Source organism: Eptatretus burgeri, chromosome 3 (assembly GCF_056783735.1).
Source record: "Eptatretus burgeri isolate ZD-2024b chromosome 3, Ebu_testis_v1, whole genome shotgun sequence".
NCBI lineage: Eukaryota > Metazoa > Chordata > Myxini > Myxiniformes > Myxinidae > Eptatretus > Eptatretus burgeri.
The window spans coordinates 58,050,131-58,070,068 of NC_140963.1; the positions used below are offsets into that span (position 1 = coordinate 58,050,131).

The 19,938-nt window shown below is 46.6% G+C and overlaps 1 protein-coding gene across 3 annotated transcripts in view; it reads left to right on the top strand.

Annotated features, from left to right (window-relative positions):
- LOC147029982 (gap junction gamma-1 protein-like) overlaps nucleotides 1-19,938 on the top strand; it is a 47,008-nt gene that overhangs the window by 1,724 nt on the left and 25,346 nt on the right. For 2 of the 3 annotated variants that reach the window (XM_085873557.1, XM_085873559.1), the window contains exon 2: nucleotides 16,710-16,937. In XM_085873557.1, coding sequence (XP_085729683.1) covers nucleotides 16,719-16,937 — 219 coding nt within the window. In that variant the 5' untranslated portion in view covers nucleotides 16,710-16,718. Of the gene's footprint in view, nucleotides 1-6,462; nucleotides 6,545-16,709; nucleotides 16,938-19,938 lie in introns of all 3 variants that reach the window. The other variant, XM_085873558.1, reaches the window with a different exon arrangement.

Consider the following 19,938-nt stretch of genomic DNA (forward strand, 5'->3'; position numbering starts at 1 on the left):
AGAATAAGACATGAGCAAACTGAAGAGGCAATCGGACGTGATGTAAAGGCACGTGACGAAATATCGGAAGTTATTGTTGTTGTTTTTTAAATGCTGCCAATACGCCATTATACGGTAGCTGTAAATTAGAAAAACGTTCAGTAAGTTCTGTGGTCGTCCGGAAGACGTCAATCAAATACGTCTACATACGTCAATATGCGTTGGAGGTACGTTACACATAGGTTCAAAGCACGTTACTAATAGGTTAGAAATAAGTTTTGGGTACGCTAAGCATTACCTCGACTTGTTTCGACTTATGAGTAACTTAAAAGTAACGTGCCTCGACGTGTGTCAACGATCGCATAACGTGCCTCGACGTGTGTCAACGATCGCATAACGTGCCTCGACGTGTGTCAACGATTGCATAACGTGCCTCGACGTGTGTCAACGATCGTGTAACGTGCCTACAACTTATGGCCAGTGTAGCGGAACATGTGACTCATACGCTGGCATACGTCGTAAAATTTCAAGCATGCTAAAATTTGAGGACAACCGCAAAGTACAACGATGAAAGCCAGCGTACTACGATGTATGGCAGTGTTTTTTAGCGTGCTCTTAACGTATACAAAACTTACCCATAACGTATTCGACGTGTGCCAGCGTTTTAGACAAATTTTTCATAAGTCGGCATACGCTGGCTAAATCGTCAAGGTGTGACAGCACCTTTACTGGGAGGGCAAAGGCAAAACACCCAGCATTGTCCTTGCACCGGTGCGTTGTCCACAGAGAGGCATGAATCATTGCTACATTTATTACTTTACTTTCATCTTATCATGCCAATTGAGTGTGTTGAAACAAGGGGAAACGGCAACTATGTTTTGTGAGTTTCATAAAATCATGAAAAAGTTGTTGATTCGTATGCGAGGAGAAATTTGAATAAAATGTTGTTGCGGCGGCAAATTGAAGTCAATTCAAATCGAATTTGAAGGAGGTGGGTTTATGGTGGATTAGCGAGGGTAGAAAAGATCGTGGTTTTGGATGGGGGAAGATAAGAGGTGGTGGTGAACAGCTATTTTGAAGACCTGGAGGGAAGAGTGGGATCGAAGAGAGTGTGGGGGTTTGTACCAAAGGTGGGAAAAATGAGGAATGAAAGGGTGAAGGTGAGCAGTGATTCTTGATTTTGGTAGTTTTACCAGAAAGGAGTTGCTGGTGGACCTTGAGCGCCCTGCGGAAATATGGGGGGGGGGGACATATATCAGACGGGGGGGGGGGGCGAGGCCGGATAGGCGATGGTAGAGGACAGAAAGACCAGCGACTTGCCTGCAGTGAGAGAATGAGAGACCCAAAGACAGCCTTTCTGTGGGAGATACCAACTATCTTAAATGCCTTGGCTTCCACAGTGTGAAACCAAGGAAGGTGGGAGGCAGGAGCACCAGCCAAGAGGGGAGAGCATTACTCCATCAGGCTGCAGACGAAAGCTTTTGGATGTGGTCAGGAGCACAGGTGTGCCAAGGAAGGACATTGCACAATGGACGATGCCCAGTTGGCGACTGACTTTGGAGGCCAGCTTGGAAATGTGGCTTTCCCAGGAGAGATCATGGCAGATCATGAGACCCAGAAGCTTGAATGAAAGAACTTCTTCAAGAGGATTGTTGAGAAATAACCATAACTGCTGGATTTCAAGATGTGGCTTCTGCTTCTCTGTCTTATTGTCTTGTACAACCTCACAAGTCATTTCGCATGGTTCTTTATCTTGTGCTATGAGTACTCCAGCAAGTTTGATGTTGGCTTAACAGTTAAGGTGGCTGGCTTAAGGTCTTCGGGTCTTGAGTTTAAGCCCATGTTGGTCGTTGAAGTAACACTGGGTTGAGTTGACTCAGCCTGTCATCCTTCCGAGGTCGGCAAAATGAGTACCAGCTTGCTGGTGTCCTGTGTCAGAGTGGCGACCCGTCCAGGATTGTGCCCAATAGCCAAGAAGACTGCTTGGGCAGCACCACCGCTCTGCACAGAGTATGGTCCCGATGGATGGATGGCCTTTCATCGCCTTGGTGAAGGAAAACTGAATTTTAACTGATGGTGGTGGATTCATTTTTTCAGCTACCACCCATCCTATAGGGGTGCATCTTCATCCTAATGCACCTTCATTGGCCTCACCATTTTCAATTTCCTAGGGTGTTATGCTGGGAAGTTTTCCCCAGTGCCGTATATCAAGAGAGTCCAGCCAACTGGCTAGGCAGGCGCCATATTGCATCCCAGCCAGCATGATGCTGGCTATGCGGGAGCATACGCGCGGCGCGATATGAACGGGCATTTTCCTTCTCACACAAAAAGTAATGGGAGTTTCGACTTCAAATTTTGAGCTTTGCTCGAAAACAAGTCGCTCTTCAAGATGGTGTATTCTGGATGCTGATAAACCCACCCAAAATAACTGAGGTGGCATAATACCGCAAGTCGCATACTGAGGACGGACTAATCTATTTCTTGACTGTACAAGATTTCTTTCCTGAATCTATGGAAACCTGTGTATCGCACGAACCACAGAGGCTACAAATCTAGCGCATATTTTTGACCAGTTCAGCAAAGCCAATCATGGTTCGGAGAGCTCCTCAGGATGAATTAAAAGAAACATGACCCAGAATTACAGAGTACAAGATTCATAAAACCCCAAAACGAAAAAGTACGGTCGACTGCTATAGATGGCCAGGACGGTAGACGGCTATAACAATAGCGGTTATAGCCGTCACCCGTCCAGAAGGGGTTAAAAGTAAAAACCATCTTCGGTTCTTCTCCATATGACTTAACCCCTTCAGGACGGGAGGCGGCTATAACCTCCAGGCGGTTATGGCCGCCTCTCGTCCTGAAGGGGTTAATACGAACAACTGACACCAAGCTCAGTTCTACTTAATTTTTTTAACACACGCTCTCATTGCCGCGCTCTTGCTGCCGAGTTGACTGTCAGTACCATCTTTTGTCTGGCTGACACGGATCGAATTTTGCACTTTGGAATAGATGTACAGACGCACAGTGAAAAACTTCGTCAGTAGCTTCGTTTTCAGATCGTGGCAGTCGGGAATATCAACTGAGAAAGCTGACAGACGATGGACAAGTTTTTCAACCAGGTTATGCCCATTCAACTGGTCCTGCACCATCCTGAACTGCTTCTCTCCTTCTCTGAACAGCTTGAAAGCCTCGTTACTGCAATGAGTCAAAGCGCCTTCTTTGTACTCCTTCAGTCTTGTTATCGCCTCACGACTGCCCTGCGAAAGAGACTTTCGGCGGTCCTCCATGGCTTCCAGGCAAGTGGTGCAATGTGTCCAGGATTTGGAGACTGAGGAAATACAGTAGCCAGCCAGGTAATACAAGCTGCTCTCTTGGGCTTTGCTCAGAGGATCAGGAGGCAGCTCTCCAATCAAATAGCTGAATGTGTCCTCGTCACATTCATCTGGTGTCGTCGGTTTCTCTTTCGGAGTGTCGAGGAAATCTGCTAAAAATGACCGGTCATCCTCGAGATAATTACCGGACGTGAGACACTTCAGAAATTGCGCCACCGTTATGAGCTTCAGAGCATGTCGGAATTCCAGCGTGTTTGGGACAGGATTCTTGAATCGGACGCACCCGAACAGGTTCTCGAGGCAATCCTGCGTGAGTCTGGATGTGAGCACAAAGTGGTGTCCCCTTGCCAGCAGTTCTCTCTGAATGTCGAGCACAGACGAGGTCGATAATATGACGCCGGATTGCCACGGCTTCCATGATTTGCCACATTCTATCCGTCTGAATACCACCAGCGTCTCTTCAAGGTGCCGGATCACCTTCTCGTAAGCACACGTATTCGCTTTACTGAGCGCGGTGGCAGGGTGACTGCTGGACATCAGGTCGAACCAGATGTTCATAAAGTCCAAAAACCAGGCAGTCGTTAGCAACGCGTTGTCAAAACCTTCGTTTTCAACCAGGTTGTGCAGCCCAGCACTGACTGACTTTACTTACTGAAAAAATTAAATGCCTTTCCCACTTTTCATTTTGTCGAAATGGGCGGTGTTCGACACCATTTCCATGCCGAGATTGGGTGTCAGCTTCAGATCGTCATTGACTTGAAATGTCACCAGTTCCTTGATTGCCCCCAGGCTGACGACATTTGAAGGCAGATCATGACTGGAGACTATATCAGCACCGAGCTTGAAGTCGTTCCCATTCACCAGACCCGCCTTGACATTCTTGATCAGGTGCGGTACGTCGTACATGAAGTGTAGGAACCTGCCTTCGGCGCATGGGTGGGGAATTCGATTGACTGTCACTGCGTGCTTCGAACTAACCAGTCCGAAGTTCTTGAACATTGCTCGATTGGCACTACCCATGTCACATGTGACTGCGTTGACGTGGGGCCCAATGACATGAGCCCGATGTACGATTTCAGTCACAAGTGGCTGGAAGTAGGCTCCGTACACCGAATTGCCCATAAAATGATAGGCAATTGTTTGCTTCCATCTGGAGGTGATGCCAGCCAGCATGAATACGAGGGCATGAGTTGCAGCACCACCATGTCCTGGCAAAGTGACATTTCCACGCAAACAACTGGATGATCTGTTGAACTGCGATCCCACTTCAATTGTCATTTCATCCAGCGTTAGGCAGCACTCATGCTCCGGTTTCTTCATGGTAGCAACCTTCATCTGGAGGAAGTCGAACACTTTATAAAGAATACCAGGTTCCATCGCAATAACCTCCATCTTCCGTCGTAACGAACGAAGCGATGGCAGCGGCTGGTGTTGCGACAACAGGACTTCGTAGCCGGTACTGCCACATGCAAAGCGCAGTTGCAGAGCCTTCTTGTAGGTTTCTGCTGACCACTGAGTACCCCTTGTGCTGAGACGAGACAGCTTGTTGATCTGATCGAGGTTGAAAACTTTCTGGACATTCGCCTTTAGAGTGACGAGCTCCCTGGCTTGTTTGCGTTTGTCCCACTGTGCCACATGTAACCGCCACTTGAGAGAGACCACTATCTCCTCCACTGCTGCGATCTTGGCATCGTAGTCAGGACCCTGGTCGGTTTCAGCCGGCGTTACAGGGGCATCGGAGGCAAGGTCAACGAGTTGGACATCTTGGTTGCCGTCGGCATTCACAGGCATTTCTTGTTTTGCGTATGTGTGATCTAGGACGGGCTCCTTCTGTGGTGTCGTCTCGTCATGGGGTCGTTTCCTCGGCTTCCTTTTCGTGACAGGCACAATATGCGGGAAGACAGTCGGGACGGCATTGTGTTTGAGTGGTCTTGAACCATCAACCCACCTGTTTTCATATTTACTGTCGTCGAAATGCTTCTGAAAAAACAAAAAAACGGAAAATTGAAATACGTGTTGACACTCATTTCGAAGTCAATGAAAGTTTCCAAATACGATTTGCAGTCGAGAACCCCGGACAGGAAATTCCTGAGATTCCCGGTCAAAATGTGGGAACGATTTCCACAGAAACGTATGCCGGGAATTCTGGGGAAATATACATCCGATAAAGATTAGAAATGAAAAACAGTCAGCAGCTGCAGTCATCCAGCGATGTTGTCAGTGCATTTTGTTCCAATTGAAGGGATTGAATTTTACAGGAAAACTACAAACACTATTTCCTAACCTAATATGGGTAAAACCAATGTAAGAAAGTTACTTGCGGCTAGTGGTTGTATCGGATCGGATATATTGCAAATGTGGTGTTCACTACTTACGCATTAGTGAAATTTCGGCATCGGATTACGTCTCATTCTTTAGGATTCCGAGCTGTTTCAGCGCTCCCATCTGATCTGATCCGACAAGGATTCGGTCAATCTGACTTTAACCTAGATACTCCGATCCGACGTCGGATGGGAACTGCAAACCGCCGCGACTTGCCGCACAAAGGTCGGCATTATCATGTGGAGTCCAGTTCTCCCTTTTCACACTTACGGCCCAACGGCGACGTCTTTCCCGGTCCCTGGGGAAGCGGTGCATTTTCACGCCTTGCCCGGGACGCACACAACACCCCACTGCCGCACAGCACACCATTGTGTCATCAAAAAAGTCAAAATCTGACGAGAAAACGTGAAAAGACGGCGAAAACTATTCTAATTTCGCTCCAAGATTCACTCGTGTTGAGATGGGCTGCAACATGGCGCCAGCAACGCACGTGACCGGGTATTGACCAATCAGAGCGCAGCATGATCAAGACAATAGTTGTCCAGACTCTCTTTATATACGGCACTGGTTTTCCCCACGATGGGAGGAGGGTTGTCATGTGTGTGGCTGTGGGCTTGTCCCTTTTGTGCCATCCATAAAAAAATTGAACTCTATTGAGTGGCAAACAGAATTAAGTGATGAAACCCATTAAGGCTCTCGGTAAACAAAATCTGGGTATAGCTATTTTATTAAACCTCATATATGCTTTTTACGAGTGAAAATTTTCGGTATACTGATTGTTGACGGTGGCCATTTTGCAGAGTTATAACCAAGTCATTTGTTTTCCAAGGCTCAAGTTGCTCTGGTCAAGTCACAAATCGCTTGGTGCAGGGGTGAGGAGGATGGAGCAAGTGTGAATATCGAGGAATGAGGTCAGGGAGATGTTTTTTGTTTCCGATGAAACTATTAAATATGTAGACTTCATAACTGCTGGAAGGTTCAGAGACAGTTGTGTGTTCTTTTGGAGGAGCAAGAGTGAGGGACGTTGAAGGAAGGTTAAATGGCATTGTTTCAGGTCACGGCAGGAACACGTTAGTTATGGTACGTACAGGAGCACATGATGTAGGGAAAGTTCACTCGGAACATTTAGGTGCAGGCAACTCGGTTGCCGATTACAAGCAAGGCTGTAAGGTAATGTTTTGTGGTATTTCTCAGGGGTTAGGGAAGAGAATATAATTTGAGTGAAGTGATGGATGTCAATCTATGGTTGGAAGAATGGTATCAACTGAAACATTTATGTTTATAAAGCACTGGGAATCATTTCAGAGGCAAAGGGGGTGTTCCCAAAATGAGGGGCATTGGCTAAACAGAAAGAGGGCAGCAAGGTCTGCAGAGGGAATTGAGGCTTTTCTTTTGGCTTGAGTGGAGAGGCCATTAAGGAAGGAACTGCAATTGATGACGTCATTTGTTTTTTAAGGCCAGGCAGCCAAAAATAATTACAGGAATGGAAAAGTTAAAAAAAACAAAAAACATTCTGTACCAACATTAGGAGTTTAAATAATGAAATGGAAGAGCTTGAAGCCAAAGTTAATCGTGAGGAATATGACAGCGTTGGAAGACATGGATTTGAGGCTACAAGATGTGTGATTGGAAAGAGAAAAATTGTTGCAATTTGAGTAAAATACATCAAAAGAAAGGATTCTGTGTGGATTGATATCAGTGATTGCAAGAACAGCAAGATTCTGGTAGGATGGATGCTTTTATCGGGCTCCTGGTGTCTGGGAAGAACAGGAAATAAAGGTTCATGAGGAATTTGGAAAGGCATGTGATAAAGGAAGAGTATATTGATCGTCATTCTTCTGCAGAACAAGGCTGTGGGGTAGCATCATTGGTTGACGGTGTGGCTGTGCCACTGATGCAATTCCCTCTGCTGGGTTGGGTAGGAATTTGTTCATGGTGCCAGCGATATGTCACCTACTCTTCAGGAAGGACACCATGAGATCTTTAACCTCCACCAACGAATGCTAGCGCAAAAGGATGCCCGTTTAACATCCAGTCAAGGGACAGCACACACATTGATGAATCACCCTGCCTGTGAAACACTGGGATGACAGTTAACTGGGATGGGATTCAAACCCAGACTTAACAGCTTGGGGGTGAGTGCGTGTACCTCGAGTCTCGGAAATATTTTCAGCTGGAGTATTGATTAATTATGGGGGATTTTAACTTGCCTGGGATAGAATGGGTCAAGGAAAAGGGGAAAAGGCAGAGCAGGTGTGGATTTCCTCAATCTAGTCCAGGATTGTTCCTTAATCCAGTTTGTCGATAATTCCACCTGGGGGAGTGCAGTTGTTTTGTATGAAGGCTTCAGTTGCTGGTGGCATCATTTTCTGTAAGCGTGGCTGTGCCGCTGATGCAGTACCCCCTGTTACCAGTAAGCTGGTACTCATTTTGCCGACCTCGGAAGGATGACAGGCTGAATCAACCCACCTGGTGTTATTCCAATGGCATGACAGGGGCTCAAACTCGAGAGCCTAAGTTATTAAGACAGTCACCTTAACCATGAAGCCAACACCAGGTTTATGGGGAGTGCAGTGTTCGACCTTTTAAGTAATGATCCCAAAATGGTGGAGAAGGTGGTGGTAAGGGAGCATTTGGGGACAAGTGACCAAAACCTTGTGTGTGCAAGGATTATGTTAAGGGTTAGAGTTCAGGATAGTCGAGTAAGGCTATTAGATTTCAGGAAGGCAAATATTGAGGGTATGAGGAGAGAGTTGGGTGATGTAGACTGGGAGAAGCTAACAACAGTACAATCAGGATCGGAGAAATGGGAAACCTTTAAGGAGCAAATGTGTCGAGTACAGAGTAAGCACATTCTAATGATGTGTAAAACTAGGGGCAGAAAGAGACCAGGGTGGTTTATCAGGTAGGTAAGATGGTTAAGCAGAGGAAATTTATCAGGGTCAAAATTTCAAAAGTCAGACATGTATACACGTTGGTGTCAACAGATGCTGGTTAAGAATACAACTCGGCAAGCCAAGAGAGTATGAGAAGGATTTGGCTCAGAATATGAAGTATCCTGTAATAACAAGGCATTCTTTAAGTATATCAGGTGAAAAGAACAGGTTAGGACCAGTGTGTGTCCATTGAGGAATAGCACCGTGAGAGTGGTTTGTGATGAAAGTGAGATGGCGGGCTTATTAAACAGGTATTTTGCTTCAACTTTTACATAAGAACAGTCAGGAGAATTTCCAATAGCTGAGAGTATCTATCAAGGAGGTGAGGAAGGGCTTTTACAGAAGATCCAGGTTGGAGTGGAGGAAGTAAAGAAACAGTAAGGAAATCTAAGAGGAGATAAGGCTCCGGGTCCAGATAATATGCACCCGAGAGTATTGAGGGAGGTGGCTGAGCAGGTAAGGGAGATGTTAACGGATATTTTCAATAGCTCACTCGAGCCAGGACAGGTACCGGAGGATTGGAGAGTGGCAAACGTAACACCATTATTGCCCCATGCACGCAATGTGAAAAGTGGGGTGAAGAAATTGGTTCACTTCTGTCAATCTACAAACGTGAGTTTATGATCGACGAACAACTTGATTTCAATTTAATGTTGTACACTATTTTGAACGGGGATGTAGTTTTGCAGTACTTTGGCTCGGAATTTTACCCTATTGCCCATGTGCAGAGAGGAGTGAGATTTTAATTTTTACTCCTGTCTGGCAGTCAAACAAAATTGAAAATCATTCCAAACAGGAAAGTTACTGCTTTTAAGGACGTCATAAAGGACACAAACAACGGGGATGAAGAATTAAGGTGTAAAAGACGCTGCTGCAATGGCCTTAAAACTTCTGAATTTTTTTTTCTGTGACGTTTAAAATCTTTTTATTTCACTTCAATTGAATTAGATACTTGAACACTAAGAATACAAATTGCCTTTTTGTCATTTTCAAAAACATTCCATTTCGCAGGACTTGGAAAAAATATTCATATTCTGAGGGCAGAGTAACTGTTTGTGATTCTGAGAAATGGTGGTGCGTAGCGGTGTGTGGTTACCGTTACACCTGTTATTTCCAGGTTAACGAATGTCGATTTTTTTTTTTTTCAGTGATACTTCACTAATGAGAAATAGGGCTAAAAACGATATGTGACATGATGTCTCAAAAAGTTGAGGATGGATTCGAATGGTGTATGGTGGACAGGTTGGGTGTGTGACTGGGATGAATTGATTCAATTTTGGTGAAGATCTGAATGCTGGAATTTTTTCAAGTGTTTCTTCACCATTGAGTGATGGGGCCAAAAATGAAGTTTCACACGATATCTCAAACTCTTGTGGATTGATTACGACAACATTTGGTAGATAAGTTGGGTAGGTGACAAGAACAAGCCAATTAGATTTTGGTTCAGGTCCAGTTCCACATCCGGCCTTTCAGTGGGATACAAAACATAAATTGTTCAGCCTGGTGGAGGTATGTGCCGTTCTTGTTTGTTGCATGTTCAAATTGATTCCCACATTTACTTGCTTACGCATAATCTTTGCACGTATGTTTCTCTGAACGTTTTTTTTTTTTTTTTTTTTTTTTCCAAGAAGGAATGATGTCAGCACATTCCTTCCGAACGCTTTCCTTCAGTTCTGCTACACTACTTGGTCTTGTGCTATCATTGAACCACGAATTTCAGGCGTCCCCATCAGAAAACGACTAGTGGTGTTAGATATGGACTAAGTGTGAGGGGCATGCATGGGACATCTACCAGGCCATGGTGTCCTTTCCACATCACAGGTATTGCTTCAAGCAGACAGTTTCAGACAGTGGTGGCATTATGTGGTCATGCGCCAACATGTTTAAACCACACTTTTCTCAATCGTGCCAAATACCATCCAAATAAGGAAGCAAATTCTTTTGTAACAATGCAAGGCAGCTACCACCAGAAATATTCTCTTCATGAAAGTAGGGGCCGAACAGAACGCCACCATGAATGGCACATTACGCTATAATCCTGCGATCATATTGAACATGAGCTTCATCAGTCCAATTAGGATACTCACCGCTCCAATATCAACAATTAAGACGGTTGACTCTCTCAGTCAAATTGAACGAGGTTTCGTCACTGAAGATGATGTCAGCTAATAATGTTCGTTTCTTATCGAGTCGATGCATTACCCACTCACAAAATTACATATGTCGGTTGGCATGATCGCCATGAAGAGCTTGAACAAAGGTAACCTTTGATCGATGGTATTTGTTTACCTTTCTTGCAATTGAAGAGCGACCAACTCCTGCTTCTTGACTAATATTTGGGGCTTCTTTCAACCACTGCAAGAACATTTTCAGAATTGTTTCCATCTGTTGAGGGGTGAGATCGACCAGTACGAGGTTTGTCAGCAACACTCGGTCACTTTCAATCGTTGAAACATTTTCCCGATGTATGGTTGACTTGGATTTGGCTTTTCAGGGTGTTCTTCATGGAATTACTGACATGCCTCCCTCTGGATTTTTCCAGAAACATGTAGCAACACAAGTTCTAGGTATAAAAAGCCATGAGGGTATTTTATTTATTTACCTGTAATTTAAAAAAAACCAACATGAATGTCTTTTTCTTATGGGTCTAGACTTCTGAGACAGCCTGCATACATAGACTTAAAAAAGCATTTTATAAGGTACCACATAGGAAGTTGTTAGCTAAGGTGAGGGCTTGTGGAGTGGCTGGAAAGGAAGCAACGAGTGGCTGTCAACGTTATGAGGATATCCGGCTGGGAGGATGAAAGTAATAGGGTCCCTCAGGGATCAGTACTCACATCATCATTATTTATAATTTGACTCGTTGATTTGGACAGTGGGTTTGAGAGTCTGCTTTCTAAAGTTGCAGATGACACAAAGTTTGGAGAAGGAAGATCGCAGAGAAGGGGGTGATCAGATGCAGGATAGTCCTTGCACTTCAATAGATTGGGCAAAAGAATTGCAGAGGCAGTTTAACATAAATAAATGTAATGTGCTGGGAATAGGTAGAAATCTTAATATAATAGAGCTAATGCATATATATATATATATATATATATATATATATATATATATATATATATATATATATATATATATATATATATATATATATATATATATACATATACATTTTGTTACGAATTTCGGTCCGCCCGGCGTGCGATCGGCCACGTAACTCAAATCGCGACCGCGTCGCCCACCGGAACGGACAATTCAGTCGTGACCCTCCTTGGAACTACCGCCAGGAGCTAGTCACGGGTGGGTCTTTCGACCACACCACAATCGTACCAATCGGCCACCCGCACAGGATAGGGTTGTTCGCCAAACTCGACCTACCTAAGTACCTGCGCGAGTAGTTAACCGGGCGATCGTACCTCGCCGCTGGCCGGCCTAGGACACGACCCATTTAAGCGGTCCGTTCCGTGCTTCAGTGATAACCGAGCGGTGTTATCGCCGGCCCCGACGGACGTGATTATTTACCGGGTGCTTACACCCCTCTACCAATTCCTTCCGTGATGCAAGATGGAACTTTCAAACAAGGGAAAGGACGCAACGAAACGGGGAACAGTTCAACAAGCACATTTATTGCACACTCAGACAAGCACGTATTTTACAGCCATACAGAAAATCATGCACTTATAAGAACAGTCAAGTAAGCAAATGAAGAATTACAACCGAATAAAGTCTTTATTTCACACGCACACTTAGACAATTCTACTTATAAGACTGTGCCACCACATGCATTTACACAAAAGCAAAGGAAAAAGCCACCCTCAAAGGCGAGGGACCAAATGGACATTTGGTTCGTGGACCAAATGTGCGTGTAACCTGGATGAGCGGCCAGGTCCACGAGACCGAAGGGTCTTACCCCCGGCCTATAAAATAGCGAGCGTGAGGCGAATGAGAAGAGTTGTTGCGCAAAAGAGTTGTTGCGCAGAGAGTTAGTTTTTGGTTGGAGTTGTTGCGCAGAGAGTTAGTTTTTGGTTGGAGTTGTTGCGAGGCAGTCAAGTCGGGTTGGAGAGCGGAGTGGAGTCGGGAGGTGAAGGCGTCAAGGTGGTTTTCTGCAGTCAGCTGAGGAGAATTGGGGGAAGAGTCCAAGGAGCTCGGGTCCGAGACGGGGAAGACGGCGGTCGGCGACGAGGTTGCGGTGGGATCGCTCGGCGCGGGACCCAAGCCAGCCAACCATTCTCCTTCCTCCAGGGCATCAACAATTCCCCCCCCCTTTTCCCCCGCACTGAGATAGTGCGAAAAGGGGGCCCCGTTCCCACCCCACTCCAAGCGGTGCCAACGAAACCCGCGAAGGAGCACGAAGTCGGGGCACCGCCGCGCAGCCACATTTGCGGCTCATCACGAGGACGCGGGTAGGACCCCCCCCCCCCCGCCCCCGGGTCTCGCGGGCCTGACTGCTCCTTCAGGTCCCGCGCACACATTGGCCTACGGGCCCGTCTGCCCCCTTGCCTATGAGGGTGGCTTCCTTCCTTTGCTTTTGAGTAAATGTGTGTCGGCGCCAGTCTGGTGAAGTAAAACTGTTTAAGTGTTGCCGTGTGTTGGTCTTAGTCGGTAGTATCTCTGCGTCATTGTTTCTTTTGTTGCATTTGATATATGTGCATTCTCTTTGGCTGTATATGTGTGCTCTCCGTGTGCCGCGGAATAAATGTGCATTATGTTGAACTGTTTTCCCGTTTCGCTTCGTCTTTTCTTTAATTGAATCTCCATCTTGCTTCACGTAACGGGTTCGCCGTGGGCTTAAAACGCCCGATAATTAATCGGAACCGTCGAGGCCAACGATAACACCGCTCGGTTATCCCGATAGCACGGAACGGACCGCTTAAGCGGTTCGTGTCCGGAGTCTGCCTCCGGCGAGGTACCATCGCCCGGTCTACCATCCGCGTGGGTACTTAGGTAGGTCGAGTTTGGCGAACAATCCTATCCTACGCGGGTGGCCGATTGGCACGATTGTGGTGAGGTCGAAAGGCCCACCCGTGACTGGCTGCGGGCGATAGTTCCCGGAGGGTCACGACAGAATTGTCCGTCCGGTGGGCGACGTGCCGCGATTCGAGTCACGTGGCCGTTCGCACGCCGGCGGGCGCGAATTTGCAACAATATTGATGACTTCCGTGATCTGTTTGTGTGTTTGTTTGTTTGTGTGTTTGTTTGTTTGTTTGTTTGTTTGTAGACATGATAACTCGAGAACGGAAGAAGCTCCCAATGTCGAATTACACCACGTGATTGAGGAGGGTGATGGCAAGTGCAGATTAGATTTTGGTCAAAATCGGTCAAAGGTCAGGGTCACAGTGAGGTCAAACATTCGATTTTTGATGGTTTGGTGCAGAATCATCGTAGAAACTTCTGGTTTGCGTCGCGACCTTCTCGAGAGACAGCTTTTATTAGACAAGGTCAGAGGTCAAGTTGACGATTTCGTAAGTCCCAGTCTATGACTGCTTGTTTTTGTAGTTATTTTGTATAAAAAGGCATTTCTCAAAAGAGAAACAGTCAGTCATTCCTTGTATGACCATGCATTTTGACCCAAGGACTTTAAGCATAGTTTAATTTTGTATGACTGATTTTTGACGATGAGCGTATATCCTCTCCCTCTGTTCCTGAAGGAGGCCATCCTGCCTCTGGCATCGGGTCTCGATACATTCCACCAGCTCCGTCTTAATTTCCTTTACCTTCCCCTCCATCTGTGCCTGATCGTCTTTTATTTTATTCACATCCTCCCTCACCTGCTCTATTTCCCCTTGCGTCTCTGCCAATTCTTCCTTCGTCTCGTTCAACGTGTTTCTCCAGTCGTTCTCCTAGTTCCTGCGTCTCTGTCTCTACCTTCCATCCCAATTCTGTAACTATTCCCGTCATTTCTTCATGTCTCAATTTGCATCCCTCCTTTACGGCCTCCAACTCCCCCTTTATTTCCTGCTGGCCTTCTTTTAACTTTTCTATTGCCGTCAAGTTTTTTTTCCATTTCCTTCTTTAATTGCCCTTGTCCTTTTTTTTACCTCCTTCATCCCCTGCCCTAGTCTGTCCACATCCCGTCCAACCGTCATTATTTTGTCCGTCACGTCCTCTTTACCCGCTTCCATCGCGGACCAAACACCTTTATCACTCCCCCTCAACTCGGCCATCTCCCCACGTACAGTGCCGATCTCATCCGCGATTTTGCCTTTCACCTCCTCCAGACCCGCCTGCAGGTTCAACCCCATGCTCTGCATTTCACCCCTCATTGTTTGCATATTTGCATCCATTCGGCTTCCCATCGCTTGCATGTTCGCATCCATTTTGTTTTCCATTCCGTTTTCCATTTCCTTCATATTCGCATCCATTTTGTTTTCCATTCGTTGTGCATTCGCGTCCATCATGCCTCTCATCACCTCCAGGAACCGACCCATGTCAAATGACCCTGACGAAGCCGATTCGCCTCGGTCGGGCGCGGATCCTCCAGGGGTCGGGGGGGGGGGGGATTTTACGGAGGGGAGTGTCATACGCCGCCCCTCCCGTGCCCATTACAACCTCTGGGTTTGGCTGCGGGGAAATGTCTTCCTGCATGGGGGTGTCGTCCTAGATCATAGGTTCCCCTAAGCTTCGGTCTGAACCCACCTGCTCCAGCCCGTCTTGGCCTGCCATGATTCCTCCTGAGAACAATTTAAACGCTCTCAATTTGGAGGGAACGAGGGTTTTTTTTTCTCCACGCACCCCTGACCCGAATCCTGTAAATTTCTCTATGGAGGCGGAGGGATCCAAATCACGCTCCTGACACCAATTGTTGTGGTGCCGGGTTCGGTGGCGAGGACGACTGCGAGATGGAGCAGTTGGGCCATCTCCCACCGAACACCGGAATTGAAGGTCGTAACCTTAGGATAACTCCGAAGGTCACGGGTCCCTTAGTGGACCGTGGATGCCAATATTTTGATGGCATGGGGTAGGGTTAATTGTCCAATTCCAATTTACCTAAGTACCCACGCCATCTAACTACCGGGGAAGCCACACCCTCGGCCGACTTTGTCCGAACCGAGTCGCTCTTCTGACTCGGATCCGGCGTAACCGAACGGGGATTACCAAAGCCTGCCGGACCAAATGACAACTTACGGCACAAACGGCCTCTCTATTTCTCAAGCCTGAACCATACTGAGTCAATGATAGAAACGACAGGCAATGAGCTGGTACATTTAACAGGGGTTTATTTACAATAATAAGACACAGTGTAGACTTATTCTGAATATACAGGCATTGTACAATGAGCAATCAACACATACAATTTCTACTTATAGGACGGCGCCACCACAGACACACATACACCAAAAGAAAATGGACCCGGATTATCTATATTTCGACCCTCGCAGCCAAGGGGATAGACAGGCTGGAGGTCAGAGTTTGGTCGGTACCTGGCCGCCTCGTGCGGTTTGGCCCGTGACTGCAGGTGTGAAACTCGGGGTCGTCGGTGAGCCCAGACACGATATAGCAGGGTCCAGGCGGGGGCCAGGGTCGCTCCTCACAGAGAGCCAGCAGAGATCCCCGGCTCGGACTCCAGGTTATTGCTCAACAAAATGAGAGATGGAAGTCGACGGCTGTGGAATAGTCAGAGGTCCAGCTTGAGACATGGCAACGACGACCACCAATGACGCACACCAAGAGCAATGGCGACCCCTTTCTTTTCCGACAAATCCAACCCAACTCCAGCGAGCACTAAAGGGAGCCCGGCGATTCTTATCCCTCCCCTGGGCGGGGTGGGGTGATCTTTCCTCTGAGGTAACCTTTGCCCTAATTGGACAGGGTTTCGTGGGGTGATATCTGTCCCTCTCTGATTGGACAGGGGGAACCCCCTCCTTTCCTGGGCGGGGTCGGTGTTCTGAGGTGAGGAAACCTCCGCCCACGTCCGATGGTGCGAAGAAGTGAAGGATTGATTTGTTGGCGTTGGGTATTGCAAAAATCTAACTAGAAAGAAACTTTGCAGCGCACACATGCAATTCCCTTTAGATATAGGGAGGAATCTAACTATGCACATACTTATTGAAATAACTAAGCTTTGGGACTGCTGTCTGTGTGCAAATGGCTTCCAGATTCGTAACATATGCTTTGCTCCAACTTGTTTCATGTGTGTCAGGTCACCATCATGAGTTGGGATTTTGCAACAACTCTTGTGGATGAGATCCAGAAGAGATCTTCAGTGCTAACCAAGGTCTGGCTGAGCATGTTCCTGATTTTTCGCATCCTGGTCGTGGTTGTGGCTGCAGAGACGGTCTACTCGGATGAACAAGACAACTTTATTTGCAACACTTTGCAACCCGGCTGTACCAATGTTTGCTACGACGAGTTTGCACCGCTGTCACAGGTAAAGCTTCACGTTTCCTCGTGGTTACACTGGGGTTGCTGCTTTTAGGGGTTGGTCTGCCATACTCCCATTATGAGATTGCTCTTCAGAGCCCAGGCCTTCATTCCTCCTTCTCTCAGTTTTCTTCCTGTTTGCACCTTCCTTTTTTTAAATCTATAACCGATATTCTCATATCATTGGGATTCTTTAACTGCTTTTGCAACATTGAAAAAGTTATATTGAAGTGTACATAAAACCTCATGTCGTATGGTGAGCATGTTTCAATGCCTCAGATTCTCTCAGAACCCTGTCACCTGATTTTGATAAGGAGTTTGTGAATTATGGCTCATTACATGTTGTAGATGTGTTCATCACATCTTAAATGTCACAGTCAACTCTTCTGAAAATACACTACGAGTTAGTGATGAATATTAAAGATTAAAAGAGTGCAGTTGATGTCATGTATTGCTCAACTTCCAGAAGCATTTGATAAGGTACCACAACAATGACTGGTCGTAGAGGTCAGGGCTTCTGGATTTGTTTGTGGAGTTGCAAACTGGATTGAGAACTGGCTTGGAAATAGGAATCGAAGGGAAGAGGATTTCACACTTGTTTGTTTGTATCGTGTGCATATTGGGCCTTGAGTCAATTACGAGCTGAGCCTACAGGTTCCATCACTTCTGGGAGGCACGGCTCTACCACTGATGCTGTGCTACTTGTCGGTTTGGGGCAGCATATTTCATTTTGGCCAGGGTGCTGACAATTCATCTACCCATTGTCGAAAGACACTGTGGGATATTTAATGGTCACCAACTAATGCTATTATCAAGTGATGGCACACTTTGTGATACAATTCCCTCACTGAGAAACACCGATCCAACCGTTTATCCAACAAACAAACAGACAGAAAGGGGTGAAAACAACTTTCTTCACCTTCAGTGGCAGAGGTCATGAGAAGTTTGGGTTGTTGTAATGTTTTGGAGGAGAACCATTTGAGATGTGAAACAACTCATGAACTGGGCTGAATCAAATCTGGTCTGTATCAACAGACAGCATAAAAGTGAAAGCAATAATGGATTTGAAGTGTGTGTGTGTGTGTGTGTGTGTGTGTGTGTGTGTGTGTGTGTGTGTGTGTGTGTGTGTGTGTGCGTGCGTGCGTGCGTGCGTGCGTGCGTGCGTGCGTGCGTGCGTGCGTGCGTATCTTGTGATTTTGTGGTGTTGGAGAGGAATGGATGGTGGAAAAGCAAGGCAGTATGAGATTAGGGAACCAGTAAAAGACCAAGTAGCCACCAACCTGTTCGTCTCAGGAGAAGAAAGCCTTCTGCCATGTTTTTACATTTGCCAATTGCTATCTTCTTCTTCTTCTTTCGGCTGCTCCTGTTAGGGGTCGCCACAGCGGATCATCCGTATGATCCGCATAGTGATTTGGCACATGTTTTACGCCGGATGCCCTTCCTGACGCAACCCTGGTCACCTCTTACGACACAGGGATATGGTACACCTATTTTAACCGGGGTATACACCGGCCCAGTACACTGGTACTCACTTCGCTAACCTCGGAAGGATGACAGGCTGAGTCAACCCCCTGGTGTATTAATTCAGTGGCCCAACGGGGCTTGAACTCAGGACCTTTTGGATCCCAAGCCACTGCCCTAACCACTGCGCCAACACCAGGATACATTTGCCAATTGCTATATATGCTGTTATGTTTGTGGAGGTAGATGAAGAAATTTCAAAGGAAAGATAGGATCGTAAAGAGTTGCTTGTCCCGTGGAGGTGTAGGAAACATCTCGATGTAATTAAGAAGGGAGACTGCGAGCTTAAGTGTGACGTGTCACCACACGGGGGTGGTGCAGTGTTAATTAGATGGGGATTAAGGACAATGTCCCCCAGTATGCGATTGCCCCCTGTGAACTATTCCTACGTTTTTTTGCATTTCCTAGCCAACCATGAAGGAGTTGCGTTTTTATAACCAAAACCACGATAACAAACAAGCAAAACGTGCTGAGTGGACAGAGGCCCTGCCTTCCCGTGTTTCGTGCGAGCACGCCACATCCCGGAGGAGGAGCTTCGTTCAGCGTGACGTCGAAGAAGAGGGGTTAGTTGCGCAGTAATCACGAGCGATTGGGAGTGCACGCACGAGGTGAGGGTAAAGAGAGGTGAGTGCAGAGTACAGGATGCATGCGGTCAAGAGACGAGAACGTAGCTAGGAGATGGCGTGAAAGATCAGGGCACTACAAAATGGCTTTCATTCGATGCATGAAAAAGACAGCACGATTATTGTATTCCTGCTGAGGTGATATTGGCTCATGTGGTGAAGCAAGACGCTGGCCCTTGGCTATTGATTGGGTCATGAGGAACGGACCCCAAGCCTCGTGTAGGTAACCGAAGGGGACGGCAGCCATTCTGAAAAGCAGTGGGTCGGTGAAGACGATCGATGCACGAGAAAGCTTCATGGGGTCTCTGAGCCTTGGTGTTGAATCTCGCTCACAAATTGCCTGACGTACGTTCGTCCCGCTGCGCGAGAGCGGCCGAGCGCCATTTTTGGGGGCGCGATTGCGTGTTCACGCCGAAGCGCCTCGATTCCACGTTCCATAAAAGCCATCTCTGGGCACACAGCTAAGTGTCGGGATAAAGGAGGGATTTTTCTTTTATTATCCTGTTCCCTTATCTGTATTTAAGTGTGCATGGAGGTGCCTCAATTAGATTTAGTTTACCTCATGTTTTTATTTCATTATTATAATTTGAATTATTGTCATTGTACATATTTGATTATTGATCTTAAGTTATTATTTGTTCTATTTCATTTGCTTGTGTCCGTGTATCTGTTGTGGGTCGAGTATAACCCGTTTTCTTCTGTCCCCTTACCGCCATTTCTTTCCCATGCGTGCATTAATCTCCGAGAGTCACAGCTGTAGGTCTCCAAGGGAGAACTGTTTGGCCATCTGTCCAGGTAGGGGCTAAACCCCCTGGACACGACAATACCACCCAGTTTGGGGAGGCTGACATAGTGGATCTAAAT